This window comes from Augochlora pura, chromosome 2 (assembly GCF_028453695.1).
Source record: "Augochlora pura isolate Apur16 chromosome 2, APUR_v2.2.1, whole genome shotgun sequence".
In the NCBI taxonomy this organism is placed as follows: Eukaryota; Metazoa; Arthropoda; class Insecta; order Hymenoptera; family Halictidae; genus Augochlora; species Augochlora pura.
Genome location: NC_135773.1, coordinates 20,609,416 through 20,633,788, shown reverse-complemented (window position 1 = coordinate 20,633,788; position 24,373 = coordinate 20,609,416). Strand labels below are relative to the sequence as shown.

The 24,373-nt window shown below is 35.5% G+C and overlaps 3 protein-coding genes and 1 long non-coding RNA gene across 14 annotated transcripts in view; 2 read left to right on the top strand and 2 right to left on the bottom strand.

Annotated features, from left to right (window-relative positions):
• Positions 1-20,016, top strand: part of Wun (wunen) — an 86,075-nt gene extending 66,059 nt beyond the window's left edge. The window contains exons 6-8 of one of the 2 annotated variants that reach the window (XM_078187341.1): positions 616-792; positions 2,932-3,027; positions 19,919-20,016. In XM_078187341.1, the coding sequence (XP_078043467.1) occupies positions 616-792; positions 2,932-3,027; positions 19,919-19,996 (351 nt within the window). In that variant the 3' untranslated portion in view covers positions 19,997-20,016. Of the gene's footprint in view, positions 1-615; positions 793-2,931; positions 3,028-3,098; positions 14,244-19,918 lie in introns of those variants that run through there. The other variant, XM_078187352.1, reaches the window with a different exon arrangement.
• LOC144473488 (uncharacterized) lies at positions 10,967-17,387 on the bottom strand. 3 transcript variants are annotated; one of them, XR_013494591.1, is made up of 4 exons: positions 17,076-17,387; positions 16,678-16,857; positions 13,642-16,606; positions 10,967-11,901 (listed from the first exon to the last, which is right to left on the bottom strand). It is a non-coding gene; the product is annotated as an uncharacterized LOC144473488 (long non-coding RNA). The 3 variants fall into 3 exon arrangements; XR_013494594.1 differs by having other exon boundaries at positions 10,967-13,823; positions 16,087-16,606; positions 17,076-17,385; XR_013494595.1 differs by having other exon boundaries at positions 16,087-16,606; positions 17,076-17,383.
• The window catches only part of Sgsh (N-sulfoglucosamine sulfohydrolase), a 9,151-nt gene continuing 2,504 nt past the window's right edge, over positions 17,727-24,373 (bottom strand). Inside the window, exons 6-12 of one of the 8 annotated variants that reach the window (XR_013494575.1) lie at positions 23,976-24,095; positions 23,272-23,472; positions 23,023-23,192; positions 22,740-22,886; positions 21,528-22,656; positions 21,263-21,421; positions 20,150-20,530 (exon numbers count right to left, since the gene is read on the bottom strand). Coding sequence is in view for 3 of the 8 variants with exons in the window: in XM_078187310.1 (XP_078043436.1) it covers positions 22,516-22,656; positions 22,740-22,886; positions 23,023-23,192; positions 23,272-23,472; positions 23,976-24,095 (779 nt within the window). In the remaining 5 variants the exon portion in view is untranslated. Of the gene's footprint in view, positions 18,595-18,615; positions 19,038-20,149; positions 20,531-21,262; positions 22,657-22,739; positions 22,887-23,022; positions 23,193-23,271; positions 23,473-23,975; positions 24,096-24,373 lie in introns of those variants that run through there. The other 7 variants (XR_013494576.1, XR_013494577.1, XR_013494578.1 and 4 more) reach the window with 7 other exon arrangements.
• Positions 20,537-24,373, top strand: part of Pmm2 (phosphomannomutase) — an 8,212-nt gene continuing 4,375 nt past the window's right edge. Inside the window, exons 1-3 of the mRNA XM_078187385.1 lie at positions 20,537-20,900; positions 20,984-21,143; positions 23,269-23,352. The gene's annotated coding sequence lies outside the window, so the exon portion shown is untranslated. The remainder of the gene's footprint in view (positions 20,901-20,983; positions 21,144-23,268; positions 23,353-24,373) is intronic.

Here is a 24,373-nt window from a genome sequence, read left to right as displayed (position 1 = left end):
CAAAATAGCATTTTATATATATATATATAACAAATTTAACCCTTTGCACTCGAAGCCATTTCAACCCTAAATCTAAAATAACTTTTCTGACTTATAATATTTCAATTTTATGTGACAAAATATATTTTATACATACGAAATTGTTTCTCGTGACTCTTACTAATAGTTTTACTATTAAGAATTTTTCTAATCTAAACTTTGTTAGCATAAAAATGATTTTGGGACGTGATAGAATAATCTTAGTGGTGCGTTAGAGTCACCACTCGAGTGCAAAGGGTTAACCCTCGCGATTCGCACCAACAGTTTCATTGTTAACAATTCTTCTAAAATACAACTTTGTTGCTATAAATATTATTTTCGAAGGTGACAGAACAATTTCAGTGCTTCGGAATCACCGCTAGAGTGCAAAGGGTTAAGCATCAAATATAATATACCTATATATTAGAAAGTACACATGATCTGAAGTTGTCAATGCATTCAATCAATTTGAAATGCAAACACGTGGTACATCTTATCAGACGTACAAGCAAATTCTATGAAACTATGAAGCGTCGAACCATTGTCAGCTCCTGCGACGCCGTATTACAGAACGCCTTTGTTCTTCCTTCTGTCCAGTTGTACCTGCAGTTGCGAATCACGTGGAAGGGCAGCAAGCTGCTGAAGCATATCCTTCAGCTGATGTGCATCTTGATGGCCTGGTTCACGGCGCTGTCGCGGGTTTCCGATTACAAACATCATTGGAGCGACGTACTGGCCGGCTCGACCCTCGGCACTGTCATGGCGCTGGTCGTGGTGAGTATTATTCCCCTCAACTATCCCATCGGTACGACCATAAATTACGTCCGATCATAAATATGAAATAGATCTAGGCGCCCAGTTTGTATATTTACGATCCCCGCCGGCCAATGTAAATGCACGCGTTTAGTAATAGAATAATACGAAATCGATTTGAAACTAATTAACCCGGCCGTGTCCGAGGCAACGGGATAATGCGATTTTTATAGACGGAATAATTGATTGCATCACTCGTAACACGGTAACGGGAAGCGTGTGTAATATTGACGAAATACTTGAGCCGATGCGTTCTGTTAACACGCGGCAAATGGATGCGGACAAAATGATTTATTACCGTGTAAGAGGCACGAATGAAATGACATTATAGCGAGCAACGATAATATTGGGACCCTTTTAACCCTTTCCACTCGAGTGGCGACTCTAGGGCACCATTAAAATTATTCGATTTCATTCGAAAATAATTTTTGCAACAATAAGGTTTAGGATTGAAAAAATGGTCAAAGTAGTAAAGCTGTTGGTAAGAGTCACAAGAATAAATTTTGTACGCGTAAAAATTTATTTTGTTAAATGGAATGGAAATGCTGCGAACCAGAAAAATGATTTCACAATTAGAATGGCTCCGAGTGCAAAGGGTTAATACGCGGAATAACTCTTTTCAAATTGGTTCCGACGATTTAAAATTTCTCGATATTATACGCTAATTAGTTAAAAAGTCAACGAGCAAACAAATTTCTGCAGGGATTACAATTCCTATCGTTACTCGCTGTATACTATTTTTTGTCCAAATATGGAAATGGTATTGTAATAACAACGTATATTAATGATAATTTGCATGCGAGAAGTACATGGAATAAATCAGTGATTCAAAGTTTTCTGCAAATTTTAAGATACTCTTTAATCTGTCAAATACTGAGGAAGAATGGATGAAGGTAAAAACATTGAGTAACCCTTTGTTTCGAAGACACCTTTCGTAACCGTAACGTGAGGAAGCATTTGAATTCGATAATGTTAATTTATCGCAGAAAAGTGATCAGGGAAACAAGCTTGCAGAGAATACAGGAAATTTCGCTTTTTCGCAACAGAAAAATAACTAAACAATATGCAAATTCGCAGATTTGAAAAATATGTTTCCAATATAAAACTTAGAAGATTTATTCTCTTTACGTAAATTGAATGCACTATACGATAATATTTATGAAAATAGATATATTACAGCCTTATCATTTTCAAGACATTTTTAATATAATCAACGAATTATACGAATATATTTGCTCACGATGTTGCGACACTTTGGACATCGATTTCAGAAATAAATTAGGGCTTTATAATATAAGTCCTCGTATTAGGTAACTTCACCTTCCAGTAACAAATGTTCGAAATGAGATCATTAACCCATTTGCATCACACGGAAAAATAGAAAATTCCCTTTTATCGAAACATTTTTATAAAAATGTTTCTAAATATGAAAGATAAAAACAATGTTGCGTAAATAAAGAATTTTTATTTCATTACAAAAGAAATGGAATCTAATTATTTTGCACATGATAAACCTTGATATGGTCAATGTACAATGTCACATGGCAACTATCACGTTGATAAAATGAATTTTACACGCAACATTTTCGAACTTTCTTCGATGGATGTCGTTTCGTTAACGGGTTAGAAAACGTTGGCCGATAAATCTTCGTGCTAATGGTGGACACGGTGTAAATGTTCTTTCTCGCGTGGTGTCTTTATATTTGCTATTCATTGTCCAACTTTGCTTCATTGCTCTCGGAAACGCAACCGTTCACTCTCTCTATTTTTTGTGTTCTCTTGAAACGATTTTCGATCACTACTTTTCATTGACTGCGCGCACGTGTGCGCTTTGGCGATAGTGGTCAGGCAAAGTGCGCACATGTACGCGCATATGATGCGAATGGGTGAAAAATGTTTCGACTCGAACGCGACTGCGGCAGAGATTCCCTTTGTCAAGATGGAAAGAGAAGGGCACTCTGACGCACGACCCTTTGACCGCGGTGAATCGAACGAAACGCTCTGTTCCGTCGGAACGGACGAACCGATCCTTGCCAATGCCTTCGCAAAGCAATGGCAAGGAAATACCCGATGGTGAATGATTTCGCAAACTGTTCGTAGGCGACCTGCGTGGCGAACCTGTTCAAGGAACGGAGAAATCGCCTAACGGAGGAGAATCATCGGGCGACCGATTACGAGGCGGGAGCCGGCACACAGGTGAATAATGGCACTAGCAATCGCAACTGTTGACCTAACGAGCTCGCTCTCCGCTTGCTGACCACAACAAGGCCGTGAACTGTCTTCTACTTGTCTCTGGGAAGCTAGCCTGATTTCAGGGAACGAAATGCCGCTCGCACACCGACCGCTCACCGACAACTGCGCCTAGACCCCCCGATGGCTTCAACACCTTCGCTCGTGTCGTCGTCGTCGTCGTTTTCTTTTCAGAAAGTGATCCATGTATCCCAGTCGTTCGTACAAGTGGGATTGTCCGGGGGCTTCTCGTCATCCTTTTGTTGTCCTTGGTTCGGTCTAGCTTTGCCGATCGGTGGTTACGTTTCGCCGTGTTGCTGGTAGACGTTCGCGTAGCGGGGAGCGATTTTCTGTGCTGTTTCTTACGTCGTCTTTATACGTCCACGCGTATTTAGCGACCGACCAGCTTTCGCGCGGACACCGGGCGTTCGGCTCTTGGAACATGTTCGCGTGATTACGTTCTAAGAATAATTATTAAAACACAGAGGCGGGTTCGACGTCTGCAAAAAATTTAGGTACTAATTCCAAAGTTTCTTCTCACGGCGATCAATCCCGGCGAACCATCGGGGAACTTTCTTTCCAGTTTTGCAATACTTACCGGATCAAACTTTCCTCCGTTTACAGAGTAAACACTCCTTCGCGTCGGCCCTTCCCTTCCCTTTCCTTCCCTTCCTTAGCTTACTCCATTTAATTTTCCGATCTTGTTTCTTCGCGCTCTTCTCCGCTTTCACTCCGCCGTCGTCGCCGTCAATCCTATCGCTTTACTTCCAATAATACCTTCGATATTTCCACGATACTTCGCTCGCCGTAAGTCTTCATTACGCGCCCGCGAACATAGAACAGTTTCACCGAAATAGCAAACGCAACTCGTCAGCTTGCCATTAAGATCGAACGCAGACAAGATAAGAATGCGCCATTATCCGGCTAAGTGGCGAAGTCGTTTCGTCGTTTCGTAATGCTATTAAAAGCTTGTATCGTGGCCGGCGACGAAATTCGAAAAATCTTGGAGTCCCGATGCCAACACCTACGGTTGAAAGCTATTGTACTTCGGATCACGGTGACAATGACCTTTGATCTGCAATTCTCCTAATCCTTTCGTCTGTTAGTATCGCTAGTTGCTGGCACCGGTAATCCACAGACCATTCGACACAGCGACAAATCATTATCGAAACCTATTGAACCGTACCTGCTTTTTGACAGACGCGATCGCTTTCTGTATTTTAATAAACGCGATTTCCGATGACTCCGGGGGAGAGAATAGACGCTCGAAAGTGACGGTAACGGTAAGACTATTTCTATCGTTCGAATAATGGAGCACCGCGTCCTCGTTAAAAGAACATCGTAGTACTTAATCTCGTCGGGTAAAGTATTCGCAGGCGAAAGGTGAAATTCGTTCGTTCATTTATGATTCATCGAAAGATGAGAGAGACCGTCGCCGCGCGACCATGTTCCAATCGTCGAACGCTCGATGTCCGGCGAAACTCTTTTTTATTTCGTCCATGTTAACTACCCCGATGGGGGTTTTATTATCGATTATTTTATGCGTTCACACATGGGATGGAATTTTATTCGCGTGAAACGTGCGAGCGCATATTAATTGCGCGCGAGCACATATTGGACACGTACGACGGCTTATTTAGCGTTACAACGGATTAACGAGGTAACGTATCAATTAATGCGGGGGAAAGGGTTGGGGGGGGGGGGGCTGTTGTATAGAAAGAGAGCCGTGCACGTCGTATCGGTGAGAATGTATTTATTTCTTGTTGAGCACTATTTATTTATACAAAGCGGCGGATTAGTCGCCTCCTCGCGGGGAGGAGAGGCGCCATTTTGTTGTGTACAGTTTACGTATGCCCGACGAATTCGTTCCGCGACAGGGAGAGCAGAACTTTCGTCAAACGTTTCTTTCTCCTGCTGTTCTACTCTGTGCCTAAAACCCTAGCCGTTTGACCGCCAAGGAGCGATTTTGCGCTTCTTCCGTGTCGCTCGAACAGTGCCGGCCCTCTAGGCTGCGAAGCCGATAACCGCAAAAACGCTCGGTTTCCGTCGATGCGCGTGTTATGGTTTGCGCGTATATTAACAGTTGCCATGCCATTTCAGGTTCGAGTAAAAGAACGAAGCAGCTGGTAAAAGGATAGATTTTAATTCTAATCAAACATTTGAATGCAAATATCGTTGAAATGTATAAATAAAACAGCGAAAAAGCGCTCCATGGCATCTTGAATCGAGAGGGAATGAGAGGAGCGAAAAAAGCGCTCTTTGGCACTTTTGGAGGGGGAAAACAGCGCAAACACGCGGCACTCGGGCGGCTAAGCCCTGTGAATGCGCGACAGCTGAAAAAGCGTCGTCGGATCGGGTCTGGTTCCGAGGATATTCGGAATTTTTCGGACAATATCGGGGTTCTCAAAAGTTTCGGTACCGCGAGAGTGTCGGAGTAAATATTTTATAATCGCCAATTGTTTCTACCGTGCTTTTCAAAACGTGAATCGCGCGAGGGTCCGTGGTTCATGGAAACACCGATTCTTTTGAGAATGCCGACGTAATCGAGTCCCCATAGACCTGGTTCCCGATGTTTTCGGGATCTCGCGCGCACTGTCGTGCCACGCATGGGATCTTCAAAAATCCCTGTTCCAGGATGTACTAAACAGTTTATCTGTTTAGCAAGAAATGATTTTTGCGATGACCTGGAGCAACTTTCTCCTTGTCGAAAATTTCCTCCGCGGCTTCGTTAACCCCTTGCCGTGCATTGACGAGACGGACTCGTCGCGGAGATTTCTAATTATAAACTATTAGGTCCGAATGTTCGTCCGCTCCTTTAAGTAGAAATCGAATTTTAGTCTCTCGTCGTCAATATTTAAACATCCTCGTAGACGCAAGACGTTAAAGTAAATTTAAAGACAAATTAGTGCAATCGAAACGATTCTAATCATAGTAATTGTGAGGAAACTGGTAACGGCGAGGGGTTAACGAGACATTAAACTTTTGCACTTGTTGCCACTTTAACTGTAATTCTAAAGTAACTTCTCTGACATTTCCATTTTATATGGCAAAATGTATCGCGTGTAATTGAAATTGAATTTTGCGACTCGCGCGAAAACAGTTGCACTTCTAATGATTGTTTTAAATATAAATTTTCGTGACAGAAATGTTATTTTGGCACGCGACGCGACGATTGCAGTGGTGATTATGAAGACGTCGCTCGGATGAAAACGGGTTAACGAAAGTCACGGAAATAACACGCGAAAGTATATTGCGTTTATTTATGAAATTTACCGCGGAGGAAATTCTCGCTTGGAAAAATTATTTCGCGTCATCTCAGAGATCATCCTCTGCCAGGTGTAACTGAAACACCACGCAGAGATGCCTACGGAATCGCAATTGACGATAACTATCTTCTAATCTAACGGCTCCAAAATATTCCAATAGGATGACCAAACAGTGTATCGACCAAATAGAGATACTTTCGGGGGGTGGGGGATTTCTAAGGGTAATTCGAACCGGGCAATTTTTCTAAATAATTATTTATTAATCGAGATACTGGTTTCGTTACGTTGATGGATCTATAAGATAGCTCTATTCGAACAGTATTAGGCTAACGGTAAACTATTAAAAGAAAAAAACACACACACATTCGATTGTTAATGTTTAAGATGTAATCTTTTTTTTCTAAGAAAACGCCAACGAAAGACGAACGTAAAAAACAATTTATGGAAATGATAAATACCGAGGATAAAGTAACGTAGTTCTTCTGAAAGTTAGAACGTCGTTTCTCGCGTGCATTGTCTATTGCATTAATATTGCATAACTATAGATAGTGATATACATATACGCACATGTTACATTTGATTCAATTTAATTGAATTTATCGTATACTTGAAGCAGATTATTATAACGTAAGAGGTAATGGATAACAGTGAAACGTTCATAGGCAATAAACGAGGAGTAACAATTTAAACTTGAATGATTATACATATTTGGGGGATATCTTAGTATTGAGATAATATATATATATACACACAATTAAATAATAGATTATATAAAAAATGCATAAAGTAATCGTAATCCATTTCTAATTATAGAATTCCATATTTGGATCCGATAATTAGCAGGAAATTGTCTTACCTTTCCACGAACCACGGAGAAGCGAAAGTCGTGTTCCTCTTGTGCGGCATGAACTTGTTGAACGGTGTATGGAAACTGTTTCAATGCAAAGCGTCGACGAAAGAATCGGCTTAATTAATGGGAGAAGCTTCGCGAATCGAAAAGCTCTACTCTCTATTTTAAATTATATTATTTTTCTTTATTTTAAATAGCACTAGCTTTTTTTATTTTAACTGGTACTATTTTTCTTTGTTTTGACTAGTACCGTTTTTCTTTATTTTAAATAGTACTATTTTTCTTTTTTCACTAGACAATTCTAGTAAAACATATGGGACAGATTTACAGATTTCAAATCTGCAAATTCAAAGCCAAAAACTGACGTTCATTCTACAAACGTGTTCGCAATTTAATAATCATACATCACGGGTACTGTTAGAAAATCAATTTAAATACATAATTATTTTGTTTTTAAACGATTAATATTAAAACACTAAGTACCTTCGATGAAACATAATGCATTGCATTTAATGTTGACACGGGCTTTCTTACGTATAAGAATGTATAAGTGATAAAGTATATGTTGTTTTTTTTTCATTTTGTTTAATTTGACAGTACTTGTAAAAATAAGTCTACTATAAGTAGAACTTACGGACGCAATTATGTTCGTGACGTCTGTACTTGTTCGTTAACAAATTGTAAATGTTCGAACGATGCTTCTTCAAACATTTATGCAATGTGTTATACGCGAGTAAGATACATAATTGGAACCTGAACAATCTTTCCAAGTCTATCTTAAAAACAATTATACCATGACAGCGGATATCTCCCAAGTCTATTCTTTCGTCAACCGTGTTGTAACGAAAGCAATGCAAATTCGCAATTTATTCTTGTAACTATATGCGATTCGGTATCCATATAAGTTTTCGGTGCTCTGATTCGGTTGGCCCTATTCATCGCCTTGTTGTTTACCTATTGGCATAAAATATATATATATTCGATCGCACGTTTGAGATAATTGTGGCCAACTCGAGATGCGATTCTTGTTCTGATTGGTCAAGATTTGATCGCGGTGACACAGGCCGTTCGTTGTAACTATACTGCGAATCTTTAAGCGAAACTGGAAGCGCATCTGTTTCGTAAATCAGAAACTACTTAAAAATTTAAATCGACTCCTAATAATCTAATAATTAAAATAAAATGTATATCAAATTATAATTTAATAATTACAACAAATTGTATATTAAATTATAGTTTAATAATTGAAACAATTTGATGATTTCGCTTGGGAATTGTTTTTGTCTTAGACGCATAAGAACCGCAGTCGAGTTACAATGATTTCGCCGCGTATCGGTAGTAGCGGAATTTCTAGTATTAATAATTGTTTCTATTGTATAGACGCCTACGCACACGTATAATATATTTTCTGTTTACTGGTACAGGTGCGTGTACGAAACGATTAACTTGTAAGTATACTTAGAATTACGGGATTCGTGGAACGATTTGCTCAGTGCGACTCGTGGATCCACCTCGCACAATATCGTCGAATTACTTGTACCGTTTTACGATGGTGAAAAGAAAACGAAAAGACAGAAAAAATCGTGAAAAAAACGAAAAGAGACGATAGATAAAGGATGAGCCTCCTCGTGGCGCCGAGATTCTTGTTCATTTTACAATCTTGTGTCCCACGGCGGAATATCGTTGATTACCGTGTGTTCGAACGGCGTCGCGACAAATGCGGTTCGACGCGAGCACACGCGTGTACTACAAAAAGTATTACATCGTTATTTAAGCAATTATAGTACGCTTTATCGAGAATACATATATTATTATACATACATATACTAGGGTGTCCCGTAAGTTCCTTCCTTCTTTTTGATGGAAAATCAATTGACGATATTTGTTGCACATACTTGATTTATTGTGTTATATATGAACCTTTTGATATAACATTAACTTACTATTTTGTCAAGATTATGTGTAAAGGTTGCAGAACAATTTATGACGAAAAATATCCAGCTTTCGCTATTGACCAAATGTAAGGTTAACTTCAAGGCGCTTTAACTTTGCGAGAAAAAATCGTAGACTGTATCAAAGTAGAGACTTTGAGCTCTAATTTGAAAAAAGATTTATCAGTCTACGATCATTTTTCGCGAAGTTATTATCAATCGAGGATGACCAATTCTGATCCAATACTTGTTCGTCTCACAAATTTCGTGGATTTCATTTGGCAATTATTAATACGACAAAACATGGCCTAACACTTAAAGGGTTGCAGTAATAATACCGCATTAAACTCATCGTCGTCAAAACTCGTCATTCACTGTCATCCAGTGCTCGCTATATCGAGCATACTGTCTCGATGAAAATCGTCTCCAGCTCGAGACCGTACACGGCACGGCGCGGAAAGAACTTGTGTGACACCCTAACCTATACTATGTATACTATTATTGAATTTCTAACTATTAGACTGGTGAAACACCGTTACGAAAGTGTATATATACAGATATTTCTAGGTCGCAGAACGTTTGTTAGATTCTTGTAATTAGCGAAGACTTCGATTAATGGACGCGGCACACGATCGTCCCTCTCGATTGATCTTTTTATTCAACTTTTTATATAACCGATGCGACGAGCGTACTAGGTGCGCGCCACCTGTCGTAACTGAATGCCTATATTATAGAGCGTGTAGCCGGAACAGTGACGATCGAGAGTGTAAACATTGCAATGGGTGATATTAGAGAGGTCCGTTTCGTATGGACCAAATCGTTATTGGTCGGTGGCTGTATTTCATCGAGCGACGCAGTTACTCGCAAAGTCACAGGTGTACGATTTATAAACGGAGACATTTAATAAATGTTTATAATTTACTTGACTCTTGCCAACATGGACCAAGCGGATTGGTTTGTTTGTAATATTTAATAAAAGGGATTGTGCAAAGATCGTCCGAGATTGCGGTGCGCCAACGGGATGGGGAGAAAATTGTTTAATGGCCACTTACGATTGAATATCTTGTTAGTTGAATATTTATACCGCTTTATATTGGTATGAATGATTTTCTACTAAATATTTCCGCAAGTTATATGCATACATGGTATTTCATAATTCATGGTATAGGTTGGGTTAGGTGAATTCTATGGCTGGTAGTGAGACTTGAGCGAATGCATCTGGAACAAAGTCCTGACTGAAAATAATACACGAAATTCTATGAAAAATTCATCGTTTTATTTTGTTACCCTGCATTTAATGGATTAATAATAATACATAATAATTAATAAGCCCTAACGTTGTAATCCGTACAAAAGCGGTCTATAGTGAAATCCGCAACAGGTAGCGTGTACTCGATTGATATTTAACATAACCTTGACATAAGTCTGATATTTCTACTCAATTATCTCGAGAATTAAGTCTCCCATGCAATTTAATTATTCTTGTATTTATTTATATTAATTTAACTATCATTCTACTTATTTCCAGCCTTGTAGAATCTACCTAACCCAATTTGTGCCATGAATTATGAAACACCTTGTATACGTTCGAATAGTGTAATGGTTTTTGTTACTTATATTTTTAAACTGTTCTAGTTAGCCTTAGAATAACAAATAAATAATTTGAAGAATCGAACTGTCAAGGTATTTTGTATAGTAAAATTAATATTTATACGCATATAAGATCGTTCGGATATTGTGTTAACCTCGCGTCAAGCTTATGGGATTGGTTAAATAAAAGTCACGTGAAATATTTAAAAGAAAAATTTCGGCAAAATATCTCGGCTGTATAAATAATGAGAATCGACGACATTCTCGACTTCACGAGTAACTGTGCGCTTTATTTATACTATTTGTTACATCTGAAATATTAAATATGTTTAATTTCGCACATTCATAATTGTATTTCTGTATATTCTTCTCTTCGATCGATCCTATGGTTGTACATGAAATTCGTGTGTTCTGGTAATCCTTTTGCTTATTGTTCGATCGAATAGTAAGGATTATTGGAGCACCGTGTCGGCGCCATTGTTAGAAACGATCGAAATTCGGATGATAAAATTCTTTCCGTGATTCCACAAATTACGGAAGTCGACGACGTTAATATTGAGTCGTTGCAATAGAGAATGTTTTTCAAACAATAGCTACTGTTAGCCTTGAAAAACGAATCAACGACAATTTTCCTGTCTTTTAAACGTTTCAGAAAGTGACAAGAACAATGGAGAACATCTTTCGAATCGACGATGCGACAAAAAATTAAATCTTGGTCGAGATCATCGGTGTCGTTTTACAAACACAATATTTGAAATACGAAGATTGAAAATTACTTTTACTGTTAAACATGTTAAACTATTAAACATTTATTATAAAACATGTTATACTATTAAACGTTTGTTATAAAACATGTTATACTATTAAACGTTTGTTATCAAACATGTTATACTATTAAACGTTTGTTATCAAACATGTTATACTATTAAACGTTTATTATAAAACATGTTAGACTATTAAACATGTGACGAGACACGATATGGATGAACTCGAGCACGTCGATGATCTAAACGAAAGATTGTTCGCACGAACGATAAAAGATCCGCGTGCCGCCTTTTGGTTTTTGTTACTTTTTGGCGAGTTTAAAGGTGAAAGTAGTGAAATAATTATTCGTTTACACTTTTGCTCGTCACTTTGCCTATTGTATACAGCGTATTTGTGATATCTCGAAGCGGTCGAATAATTCATAAGAAACAGCGAAAATCTGTAAGAAATGTATTTAAATTTATTATTTTCAAAATTATTTCTTAACGAATTACGTGAAAAGTAAAGCAAATAATTTATAAAGAAAGCAAAAAGGGAAAAAATTGTTCTAGATAACCGACTGTACAACATATTTAAGTTTCATCAAAATTGAAGGGGAGGATCATTTTCTCTCCTCTTCTATTATAATTTATGTCTATCTCTAGACATAAATTAACAACAAATTCACAGTTTGAAAAAGTTGAACTCATTCTAACGTGTGAAATTGAAGTTAAAAACAATTTCAGCCACATCCGTACTAAAAATGCAATCAGATTAAAAAGACAAGACAGAGTATGTACCGAATATGTACTAGTTTAGTGCAATCATCGAAATAATACCTTATTCTCTTTACCACTAATTTTATAAAAATATTTTCTGCACAAGACAAGTGCAAATAACAAAACAGAGTATTTCACTAAAAAAACTTCTCGTTAAAATTCGTTCGCTTCCGAAATATTTGACCATTCTCGGATAACCCACGAACACATTCTATTGTATATAATAAAGACGCACGCGTGTACGTGAACACGTGTAAGGCGTGCAATTTGGTGCTTGAAACGTGTAACAGAGACACAACGACGGTGTTCTATCCACTTCGATCGGAAGTATTCTGTACCTGTACACCGTTTTAAAGACGAATTCGTGTACTATATCTACGTTTAAGATAGAGATCTTTATTTATTTTATAACGAATATACCGTGCACTACGATTGGTTCGCGAACGGTCGCCCTACTAACAAGACCGCTCCAACTTGTTCGCGATCTATGCACCGAACCACGAGGGCAATAAACATCGGGAACGTATTTCCATCGACGGTGAAAACAATTCCTTGTTCCCTCGTCGTTCGGTCGAAGACACGTAAACGCGCGCAGAGAATTTATACAGAGAGCGGTTTCATTTACCTTTGTCATCGTGATAAATATTAACCCTTTGCACTCGAGCGGTGACTCTGTTTCTATTTAAAAACAATGTTAAATAGTGAAACTATCACAAGAATAAATTTCTAATACATAAAAGTGCGCATTGCTGCATAAAATAAAAATACTATAAGCCAGAGTAGTGATTCTAAATTTACGGTTCAAATTCTTTCCAGTGCAAAGGGTTAACGTTGGCACTAACAAGAATATGCGAGGAAATGTATCGATGTTAGAAAAAAGCACGTGAAAAACTATTAACCCTTTGCACTTGAGAGGTGACTCTGAGACACCGCTAAAATGATTCTATCGCGTTCCAATATCGTTTTTACACCAACAGAGTATAGATTTACAAAATTGTTAACAATAGAACATGTCGGTACGAATGAACAATGAAACGCACGTATGAAAGATCAATACAGATAAATGCACTTTGTCGCGTAAAATGGAAATATTATGCCTCGAGTTCAAAGGGTTGACATCGCGATATCGGCTCGTATATTTTCGCAGCGATCAAAGGCAATGGAACCGCGTTTTATATTGCGTCTCGTTCGAATAATATGAAACCGGCCAATAAATGTAAGCTGATGTTCATATTCGAACGGGTTACTTTATTTGTTAAAAGTGTCTGTCGTAAAGATTTATTTTGTTCGAGTATATTCAATATTTTCTCTTCTCTCTTTTTAAATCGTATTAAATTAAATGATTATTAAATGATTATTTTAGGATTATCGAAAGAACTTGTTGAACAATAGCAAAGAAAGAATCGTAAGCAACATCTTACGCGTGGATTTCCGTTTGTATCCGTTCCGTGCGACGTCGAATTACGTTGAAATTGATTCTCGCCTTTGTATAATTATTATTTTAATTATTATTCCATCGGTAGGAAGCTCCTCGTACGCGTTGTTCCGAATACAATTGTATTCTTGATAAAAGTCGAATCGAAATTTAGAATTTTTGGTTGCGCTAAAAAATTAAATTAGATATTTGTTTTAATTTTGTTTTTTAATAACGTCAGTTCGAATTATATAATATATTTTGGTGTATCGGTTTTTCCGTCGCATAAAATGCGAACGCGAAGAACATACGATCTAACGATCATTGTACTTGGACCACGGTGAACGAATATTATTGCATTTATTGTCGATTAGGCGGTACATTTGAATGAATGTAACTTTTGTGATTCTGTTTTGTCGTCCGATTTATTTATATTCGATTACTTAATGGTATAAGGATATGCGTCGCGTGAAAGCTCTAGGGACGATGACTACCGTTTATACGCCTACGTATCTTTTTCGCATTTAATAAATATCAATGACAATGTTGGATAAGTGCGAGAGTTTTGTCGACATATTAAATAATAAAATATGGTAACTGGTTTTAATATTCTCATTTGTTACATCTAGTTTTTAGCATCGCCCCCTGCTTCGTCTGTTGAAATTACCGAGTCTCGTTAGAATTGAATTAAATTGACGGATCGAATCCTTTGATATTTAATCGTTGATGCATATTGATTGTTAATGTATCAACGCGAAGTTTCAACTCTTTACTCTGACATTCCGTCCTAGAATGGTACTTATAAGTCTTCATAAATCTCTGTTTTAACAATTTTGTTTTGCAATGAATTTATTTATTTCTTCGACATACGTGGCAATGTTTTATAACAACAATTTAGATCGAACAACTTTATGAAAGCAATGTTAACCCCTTGGCGTACCATTCTCTTTGCAGTTCCTGCGATTAGGAATTTTTCAATTGGTATAATTTCTGAAAAGGGACAGAACATTAATGTTTGTTCCATGCCTGAATATACTTAACCCTTTTGGACTCCGCGCCATCATGGATGGTACCTACCAGTGCTTATAAATATTTATATTATTATATAGTACACGTTATACAATATGTATAAGTATATATAATATTATTGTAATAATATTCGATTTATATGAATTTGTAGACATCGAGGAATAGTTGCAAATCGCTAATAAACTTTAACGTTTAGCCATATACTGGAATCACGATGTCCCCTGAGAGGAGACAACGGAGCGCAAAGGGTTAAATGCTTCAATATTGATAACAAGAAATTCGAATTTTATTCCAGCTTTAAATAACAGAATAACGTCCATACTTAATAACTTATTGCTACTAATTTTCATCGCGAGTTGGACTCTCGTCAAAGTACGGTAAGGGGTTAAGCTAAATTCAGCCAACCGTAGAATAAGATATCATCGCGTGGGACTCGTTAAATTCACCGCGAAACATGTCCCGCGAAATTGCGAATAATAAAACGAGTGTATATACGACGTGTATGTTCCCTTGTGAAATATTCCAGCGAGTCAAGTTAAAACGAAGACACACACTGTACATCTCTGTTCTTGACAGCTGTCAAGACAGGACTGACTGCCATTAAAAGTAACGACTCCTCCGTGCAATCCCTTCTTACGGTGACTCTGGTCTGGCGAAGGGGTTGTTTAGCAGGTCGTTGTTGAACGACGTTCCGCGTAAGCAGTGTCTCCGTTAGATTGTTTGCAAAATAACTTCGTCGTTCGCGTAAAATCTAATTATTTTATTTAATTAGTTGAAACCATTATTTAGTAACGTTAACTCTGAATATTACAAAAAAATGGGCTTTCGTTATTCCTTAGACAATGAAATTACTTTGCAAACAATCTGAACGATAAGGGTAATTGGAACAATTTGGTACGAACTTGGTGCAATTAGAAGAAATTACTTATTCGAGAATAGATTACTTTTAATTACTATAAAATAAATGAGATTTTTATTAAAATTAAAATGTTTGAATTAATATTTTCAGTAATCGTGTATTTTAACATTTCTGAATAATTAAGTAATTATTAAAGCAATGCAATCGTTCATTCTAAATTAATGCAATGTAATTGTTCGTTCCAAATGAATGTAATGCAATTGTTCGTTATAAATTAATATAATGCGATTGTTCGTTCCAAATTAATATAATGCAATTGCCCACTCCGAATTACTGCAACGCGATTGTTGAGTTTAAACCGCCACTGAGATAGGATTGAAACGCGCCCGCCTGGAACATGATGGAAAAGGAGAAAAGGACGAGCACGACGTTCCAGCTATCGCCGAGGAAGAAATTGCACCGGCCTTTCGAATCGAGATATGAAAATGCTAAACGGAAGAGACAGATGGAACAGAAGGCGTACTCCTATCGATCTTCTCCGTTTAGTTTCTGCCAAGTAATTACCGGGAGAACCGTGCAGCTTGGCCCGTGTGGAGCACCGTCACGGAGATTGCCCCGTGATAACCGAGGTCATTGCTTCAGTCATCATTAGCGGGAGAAGTCTCCGCTAAAAAGTCTCTTCGGCCAAATTGCCGAACACCGGTAATGATCGCGCTGAACAATTCAGTGGATCCTCTAACAAACTGGAAAGCTGAGCCATACACCCACATGGAACAAGCAAAATTCGTTCATCCACTTTTTTGGACGCTGAATCCTTTCAAACAAAAACTTTTTAATCCTTTGAAATTTATCCATCGTCGGGGGAATACTACCACATCTTCATCGGACTCGGAATCTAATAAGGAATCATCGAATCAATTACCGCTAATGCGTCTAATTCTAATTCCTCGGTTATTTCTATTGGATTTTGTACTCATCTTTGGGTATATGATGTATAAATCTGAAAACGGCAGAATGCACAAGCTTTATTCTAAATGTACCGAAATCTGCCATAACAGCCCACTGTAACCTCAAAGTTACGATACTGTAACATCGAAAACAGTAGCAAATTGAAAATTGAAATGCAAACAAATAGGTTGTTATCGATATACTAACCCAGAGTTATTATGTCCACTATTTTTAGTTTGGTAATCACGGACAAAAGCACAAGACAGTTTGCACAGTATTTATATTGTTATTTCAGGTTGATAAGCCTAGCAATGGTCATGAATACTAGTATTGGTTGTGTTGGCAACGTCGTAGAGTTAAGATTTATACGCCATCTCATGAAGAAAGCTATAATTATTTTGTAAAATGTCGATAAATTAAAATGTGACCTGAAAGTTACACGGGCCCGTAGAGGATTAAGTACAAACATTATTTTGGAACGTGGTAGAACAAAGTGATGCCTCAAAGTCACCACTCGAGTGCAAAGGGTTAAGTTTGACGATATGATACCGATTTCTTAGAAAAATATAATGTTAATACAACATATTGAAGTAAAATATTGTTACCGATCGGTTAATCTCGATCTATAATTGAATCTATTCCTTGTTCGTTTCAACATTTCCAAAGTCTCTTAATTTCACCAACTTTTTGACGCCACTTCATGGATACTTCGGTGGGCGTCGAACGTTCTGCACACGAACTGTTTGACATACTTTTCGTCTCTTCGCAAACCGTGCAAATGGATCTCTGACCCAACGGTTACCGGTATAACTCTTATCGCGGCGCGGAGTTCGAACCCTTCAGCGAAAATTCATACCGGCAACTAGGTTACGAATTTCAGCTACGCTTTTCATCGAAACGAGACACTTAATCCTTTGCACTACGATTCCTTTCGCGCTGCGTCGATTAGCACTTATTTCTCCTTAATATTTGTATTAATATTTTAATAATAGGACGAGGCAATTTTTGTTTCTTTTATTGTCTTCATGTACTTTCGTTTCTGAACAAAATTACGGACACAGCGGTGTGGTCACATTTCCGAAAATGTTTTTGAACTTTCTAAATTTGTTACCTTTTTCTCTTGAAAAATATGATGAAATTTTTGCTACAGATAAGTACATACAAATGGAGAAAAAGTAATTAATCGAATATCCAATTTATTTATTAAGTAATCTATATAAATCAATTTATTTATTAATCTATATAGTCACTTCGTCTGATTTATTTCAATAGCTGCGAGTCTAGTGTAGCAACATTTATTTTATAATTGTTCATAGAATGTTTATTGAACACGATCTTCACTTATACTCACACACCCTGCAGACGATCGTTCAAACAGGTTTCCATTGATCTAATCGGTAAGAATCTAAATAATGGTGGTCACTCGAACATTCATCCATCATTTCCAGATAAAATCAGAGTTGACCATTACTTAAATCTTTATCTATTTATCCGTTTTAATACTACGTGCAGTTGCACTCGGGTGGCACGTCATTGGCATCGTTTGGAAATGGCATTTATTTCAACGAGGATAATCAAAATTCAATTCGCTATATAGTATTAAATAGATAAATTCATAAATTAAATTAATAAATTACATTAACCCTTTGCACTCGAAACCATTTTAAGCATAGATCCAAAATTGTTAAACTTTGACCAGCTGTAGTATAGTACTTGGTATAAATTGAGTCTTGTGACTCGTAAAACTGTTATGCTTTTAAAAGAAGGATCCTTAATAATGTCAACATCATTTTGTTAATTATATAACAATTTTCATTGGCGTTTCAGAGTCGCCACTCGAGTGCAAAGGGTTAATAAATAAAATAATAATTTAAATTCTGTATCTCTTCGAAGAAATTATTCGAATCAGACAATTTCTTATGATTATAACTGTGAAGAAAATAATACGGAAAGGGTTAAGACATGTTTATAACCACTTACGTTCCGGAAGTAGATGGTAATCTGGATAGCAGCTGATCTCTTCCGAGTATAACGGTTCCGTATGAAGTATGAACCTTCCTCGACACGATCTTCCTTTTCTCTTCCTCGGGGTATCCTTTTGTACAGGATGGGCCGAAATTCGTTCTATATTATATGTATTATATTCTATATTATTTAATATATTATTTTCTATATTATATTCTATATTATTTTCTATATTATATTTTATAATATTTTCTATATTATATTCTGTATAAGTTTCTGTATTATTTTCTATAGTATATTCTATATTATATTCGATACTATATTCTATATTATATTCTATATTAGTTTCTACAGTATATTCTATATTATATTCTGTATTAGTTTCTATAGTATATTCTATATTATTTTCTATATTATATTCTATAGTATATCCTGTATTATATTCTTATATTATATTTTATATTATATACCACGCATTAATACTATATAATATTTATTAATATATTTATTACAATTATATAATAATGTTATATCGTGTTATTTTTTCCTGTCTTCTTGATTGTACTACGAAATCGGGCCCACCCTGTATATAAAACTCAACCCTATAAAAGAACAATTACTTATCCAAAACGATCATCATCGAAGATATTATTGTGATACCGTAATGTAAAGATATTCCATAAAACCAGTTGCCGTTGCCATTAGTAATACTGATTGCTCTTCGGTTATAAATGAAAGCCTGCTATCTGATGTAAAAGGTAGAAACGTTGATAGCGGTACAAAATTTTACCGCGCGATTATTACGCGACACGAAGATTAATCTTATGCCTATTTTCGATCAATCGTGCACTTCGATTCTCAAAGCGAACATATTCTTCATTCGTATTATTCTGTAGATAAAGCTTGAAATATTGCTTGCCTACGCCCATAAACTTTAAGAAAACAGCATTTTTATATTTGTCTACATTGATACCGTGTGCAATTTTTGCACAAATTTGTTTACTCATAGCGAAATTCCATATAAATACAACTATATTGTAACATGTATTACGAGGAAATCGAAAAATTCGCCTGCTTTTGCTTTCAAGTAAAGAATGTTACGTTTCCAGTTAAAATACTATTCGTCGTCGCTTTTTAAAACTGTGTAAATAGAAATGATTATGGTAGAATATATAAAGATTATAGTTTCGTAAACATTAAATTTTGTCATACGATGTTGTATTTTAAAACAATTATATTACATATGTCGTTACAATATTGGATATACATTAACTCAGAGATTAAAAAACTAATTTACTGTTCGTAACAACCATTATTGCAAGAAATGTTAAATAAATTATTTTGCTACCATCGATTTTACTTTAAATCTCCAAAGAGGCGTTGTAATGTAATGTACAATAATTCGACCAATGTACCCTTTGATAACGTAAAATTGCGGCAACCTCCCATAAAAAATTGAATTAAATTTCTATTTAAATTTCAGAGCGAATTAATTTCATTACGAACCGAACGCAGATCCTACGATGCAGTAATGACGAATGAACCCAAAGGATATCAATAATCTTACAGGAAAATATTAATATATAGAATCCACAAAAAACAATTGTCAATAAAAAATAATACCCAAGGATAATGTAAATAAATAATAATTGGCATGACATATAAATAATGTTCATGTCATATAGTATTCTAAGTAGAAAAATCATTAGAAACGTAAGACAAATATGTATTGTTTTATTCAATAAACATGAAATAATGTTGTGATACTGCGATACTAGTATCATGTACTAGTGTAACTGTACTGTATAGTATAAAAATTGTATAACCTGCTACATTCATAAACAATCATAATTCATGAAACAATCATAATTATATTGTTAACAGATTTATATAATTCAAGAGTATTCCATAATGATTAGTCGCATATTTATCTTGACAATTAACCTCTCCTCCTTGTGTTATTTATGAATTATAAGTTATAATTCATGTAATTTGATTAAAGATCGAATTTCGCGCCGCGCGCCATCGAATCACAGCAAGTACACAGTGGCGACATCTGGTAAAGACAGCAATAATTTTGATTCTTTCACCCAACCTAATGGACATTTTAAATGTATAAAATTAATTGTGTTAACCAGACGGCAATTATTCGATGAGAATAATCGTGCGACATCGTGATTCGCAAAAAAAACGATAAATTAAGTTCCTAACTTTTTATACGAACACATGTAAATATACAATATCTTTTGATAATCTTTTTACGACGGGACTTTTGACGAGGGAAGTTTTCCAACTGAATAACCATAACCTCCATGCGAGTGATGCTCGTTTTACGTGGCTTTCAAAATACGAATTTACTTGTCTTACTCGGTGGTCTTTTACTGTGCCTTGTCTTTATGATACAAGTAAAACAAATTTACAATAACAATCAAAAGTACAACAGATACTTGGGATACAAAGAATACGTAAGGCACCATTCAGCATGCGAAGATAGTCTCCTCACCGCATTTTATTAATTAATTATTAATTGAAACCACGTGTACTTCAGATGAATGATATCTCTACAGAGTTGAAAGCAGTTGAAAAGTCTGCGAATAAATCGTCGACTTACATTCAGCAACTAAACGAGATTATCTCAAAACATCGGGATAAAGATATGAAAAACATTTCTATACCGCGAATTGTTGTTCCCCTATAAAAGGGTTTTGGTAAGTATAATTGCAGTAAAATGAGCAAATTTGATTTTATATCCGTAATTTCTAATTTCTTGGCTGGTTTAAATGAAAATTTGTTAAAAATACAAGTAAGATCATTTATTATTAGATACCTGGGGTTTTTCTCATGAAAGTTGCATCTAAATTTTTAATAGAAACACCATATTTCATACTGTGCACCTTTACAAACTGAGTTTGGGGTCCTGATTGCATTTAGTGACAAACAAAACCTTACTGATATGAGGCGAATCATTTGTTTCTCACATAGAAAGCTATAAATAAAAGTTCGTCAGACACTATATTTTGATAACTGTTCTGATATTGGCTTATCTGATACTAGTAATTATTGTTAAATTTAAAATTGTCATGTGAAAGTACCTTAATGTTAGCTGCAAGTACGTGCAGTAAGCAGCAATAGTCGTTAAACCAGACGTTATTATTTGAGTATTATGAAATAGAAGCATGCTGAGATTATTCTGATATGCTACTGTTTTTACATACCATTGACAAAGTAGGACATACTATATCAGAAACTTTTCATGCTCGGAAAAGGGTATTTTCTAGTGAGTCCAGTATTTCAATTGATTTGGCGTATCTGAGTTCATTTTGTGCATGACACACAAAGTTGCAACATTATTGATTTTATCATACATCAACCACCTCCGGGATAGTCAGTTTGTGCAGTTAAAAGTTACCTTTCGTCGAAGGCAGGTGTATTTGAGTGAGCTCCTCCAGAAATTAGTAAGTTCACATTCATGAGATGAAACGAGTTAATACTTTTAGGAAGAATAATACTAATCCTTTGTGAATCTGAATTGCACGTTTAATGAATAGAATTCAATAAACTCTTCTGAACAGAACTCTCTTCTGTTTCATGATGTGCTGAATATTTAATTCTGATTAAATAATGTGAGAAACTAGCATGAAACTTTTAGTCTACCAATGAATTACTCCAGACATTCTTTAGATTATTTTAAAAACTGTGAGTCTTAAATCGAATTTAATTATACCTTGCAACAGGGCGGGGTCTTGAATTGAGAAAATTGAATTTAATTATACCTTGCAACAGGGTGGGGTCTTCAATACTCAAATATGTAATGTGCATTAAGTGAAATACAACCAAGTGATTTTGTATGTTAATAGAAATGCAGAATTTGCTCAAAATTTGTTGTAACATTTAATACTATGATAATTGTGGGACATTATTTATAGAAATATCAGATGTTGATAAATATATATATTTATTTTAAATATATGCATGTATGTATGTATGTATGTATGTATGTAAAAAGATTAAAATAATTAGTAATGAGTATTTCAAAAGTCTGAGAATATTAATAATAATATCTGACATATTAAGTCATACCTAGAGGAAATTTTCAAGTGACATACAGTGAGGATTTTCCGTATTATCTCCGACGAGAATTCCTCTTGGTGCACAAAGCCATGGATCTTCTGTTACCTTTTGCCAGTTTAACAATCGATTTTGTAGAACCATAAATGTTTCCTAACATATAAAAATATATAAATTATATTTCAATTATATAAACTTATTTGACGAAAATATTGGCTTTATATACATATATTTACCTTCATAGATATCTTGGATGCAATATTATTCCTTTCTTCTGGATCATATTTAAGATCATACAATTCCCATTCTGGTCTTTCATAGTAACTCTTTAACGTTTTGGACCACTTAAGTGGTTGATTGTTTCTGGTTCTATTTAAAAGATCCTTTGAAAAGAAAAAGAAATATAATTTTTAACACCTTGTACCAGTAATTTCGAATATATTGTATAGACTTTTCATTTTTACATTGGGAATAAAAAGATATTATTTTAGTATTCCTAGTCTTATTTTTACTGATTACCTGAAAAGTTGGTGATACAAAAAAATCTTGGTCAATGGGAAATGGCATATTGTAATTAATATTATGTATTAGCTTATATCTCTTAGTTCTGATAGCTCGCATTGGGTAATACATAGTAATTTCATGATGTGTTTGACTGGCAAAAACGGCAGTGTCATTTTCGATTGGCTCTGCAGATATAAATAATACAATAAAGTAATGTTAGGTATTATTTTAACCAAGATGGAATGATCTATGTTTTCATAGTACCTTTATCGAGAAGAGGAAGAAGCGATCTGCCGAAAAATCGTTTGTCATCTAGGACACTTCCTTCAAAGGGATTCTTTGCTGGTATGTTAAACCAATCTAATAATGTTGGTACAATGTCCAATAATGATGTCAAACTGTATGTTACACTATTTCTTCTATGTTCAGGGATTGGTGATCTAATCATCATAGGTTCTTCTAAACCTAAAAGTTCATTAGTTGAATACAGCAAGTATTTTCAAACCTACTTAAGAATCACTTTCTTATCAATTAATTGTGCTGTTACAAAATGTTCCCTCCAAAATTATGACAATTATCAACTTTATCCTTCTTCTGTCCAAGTGAATTAAAAGGACTAATATTTTGGTGTAAAACATATTCATGTATAATGGTTGCTAGGAGAGCCAAAAGAGTCTTCCTTCAATATATTTTCAAGAAATATCGTATTTTAATAATACATAATAAAAAATGGTTCCAAAAAGATGAATTATATTCCATTCAAGAAAAATGTAGAGGAGTTTTTTCTATTCTCCTAGGAGTCATTTTAAAAAAGAATTTTACATGCCAAATAATCACTTTTCCTTCCCCCATTAATGTCCTCGATTTAATTAAAAGAAAAGTCAAATCAATAATTGTCATAGTTTCAGACAAAAGAGCTTCCAATATTTAAAGTGCTCCATACTGTTATAAAGTATGTTTGACAATACCTGGTTCATATAGATTTGTTCGACCATTTGGAAATGGTATGCCATTGTCTGATGTGTAAATAACTAATGTATCATTTTTGAAACCAGCATCTTCAAGTTCCTTTAGAACTAAACCCACACCTTAAAAATTTCAAAATTTCGTGACTAATTTTCGAACGTAATATATATATTATAAAAAGTATATTATATATTAATAATATATTATATATTAACAATATATTATGTATATTTTAAAAAGTATATACAGGGTAATTATGTTAACATCGGGAAATAAGGGGTTCCTGAGGTCATTTCAAGTAACCTTTTCCTTTGCCGAAATGCAATCCGCGGCTTTGTTAACGAATTATTAATGAATAAAGTTGGCTGCGCACGGACGATTTTTCGTGCTGCTGCGCATG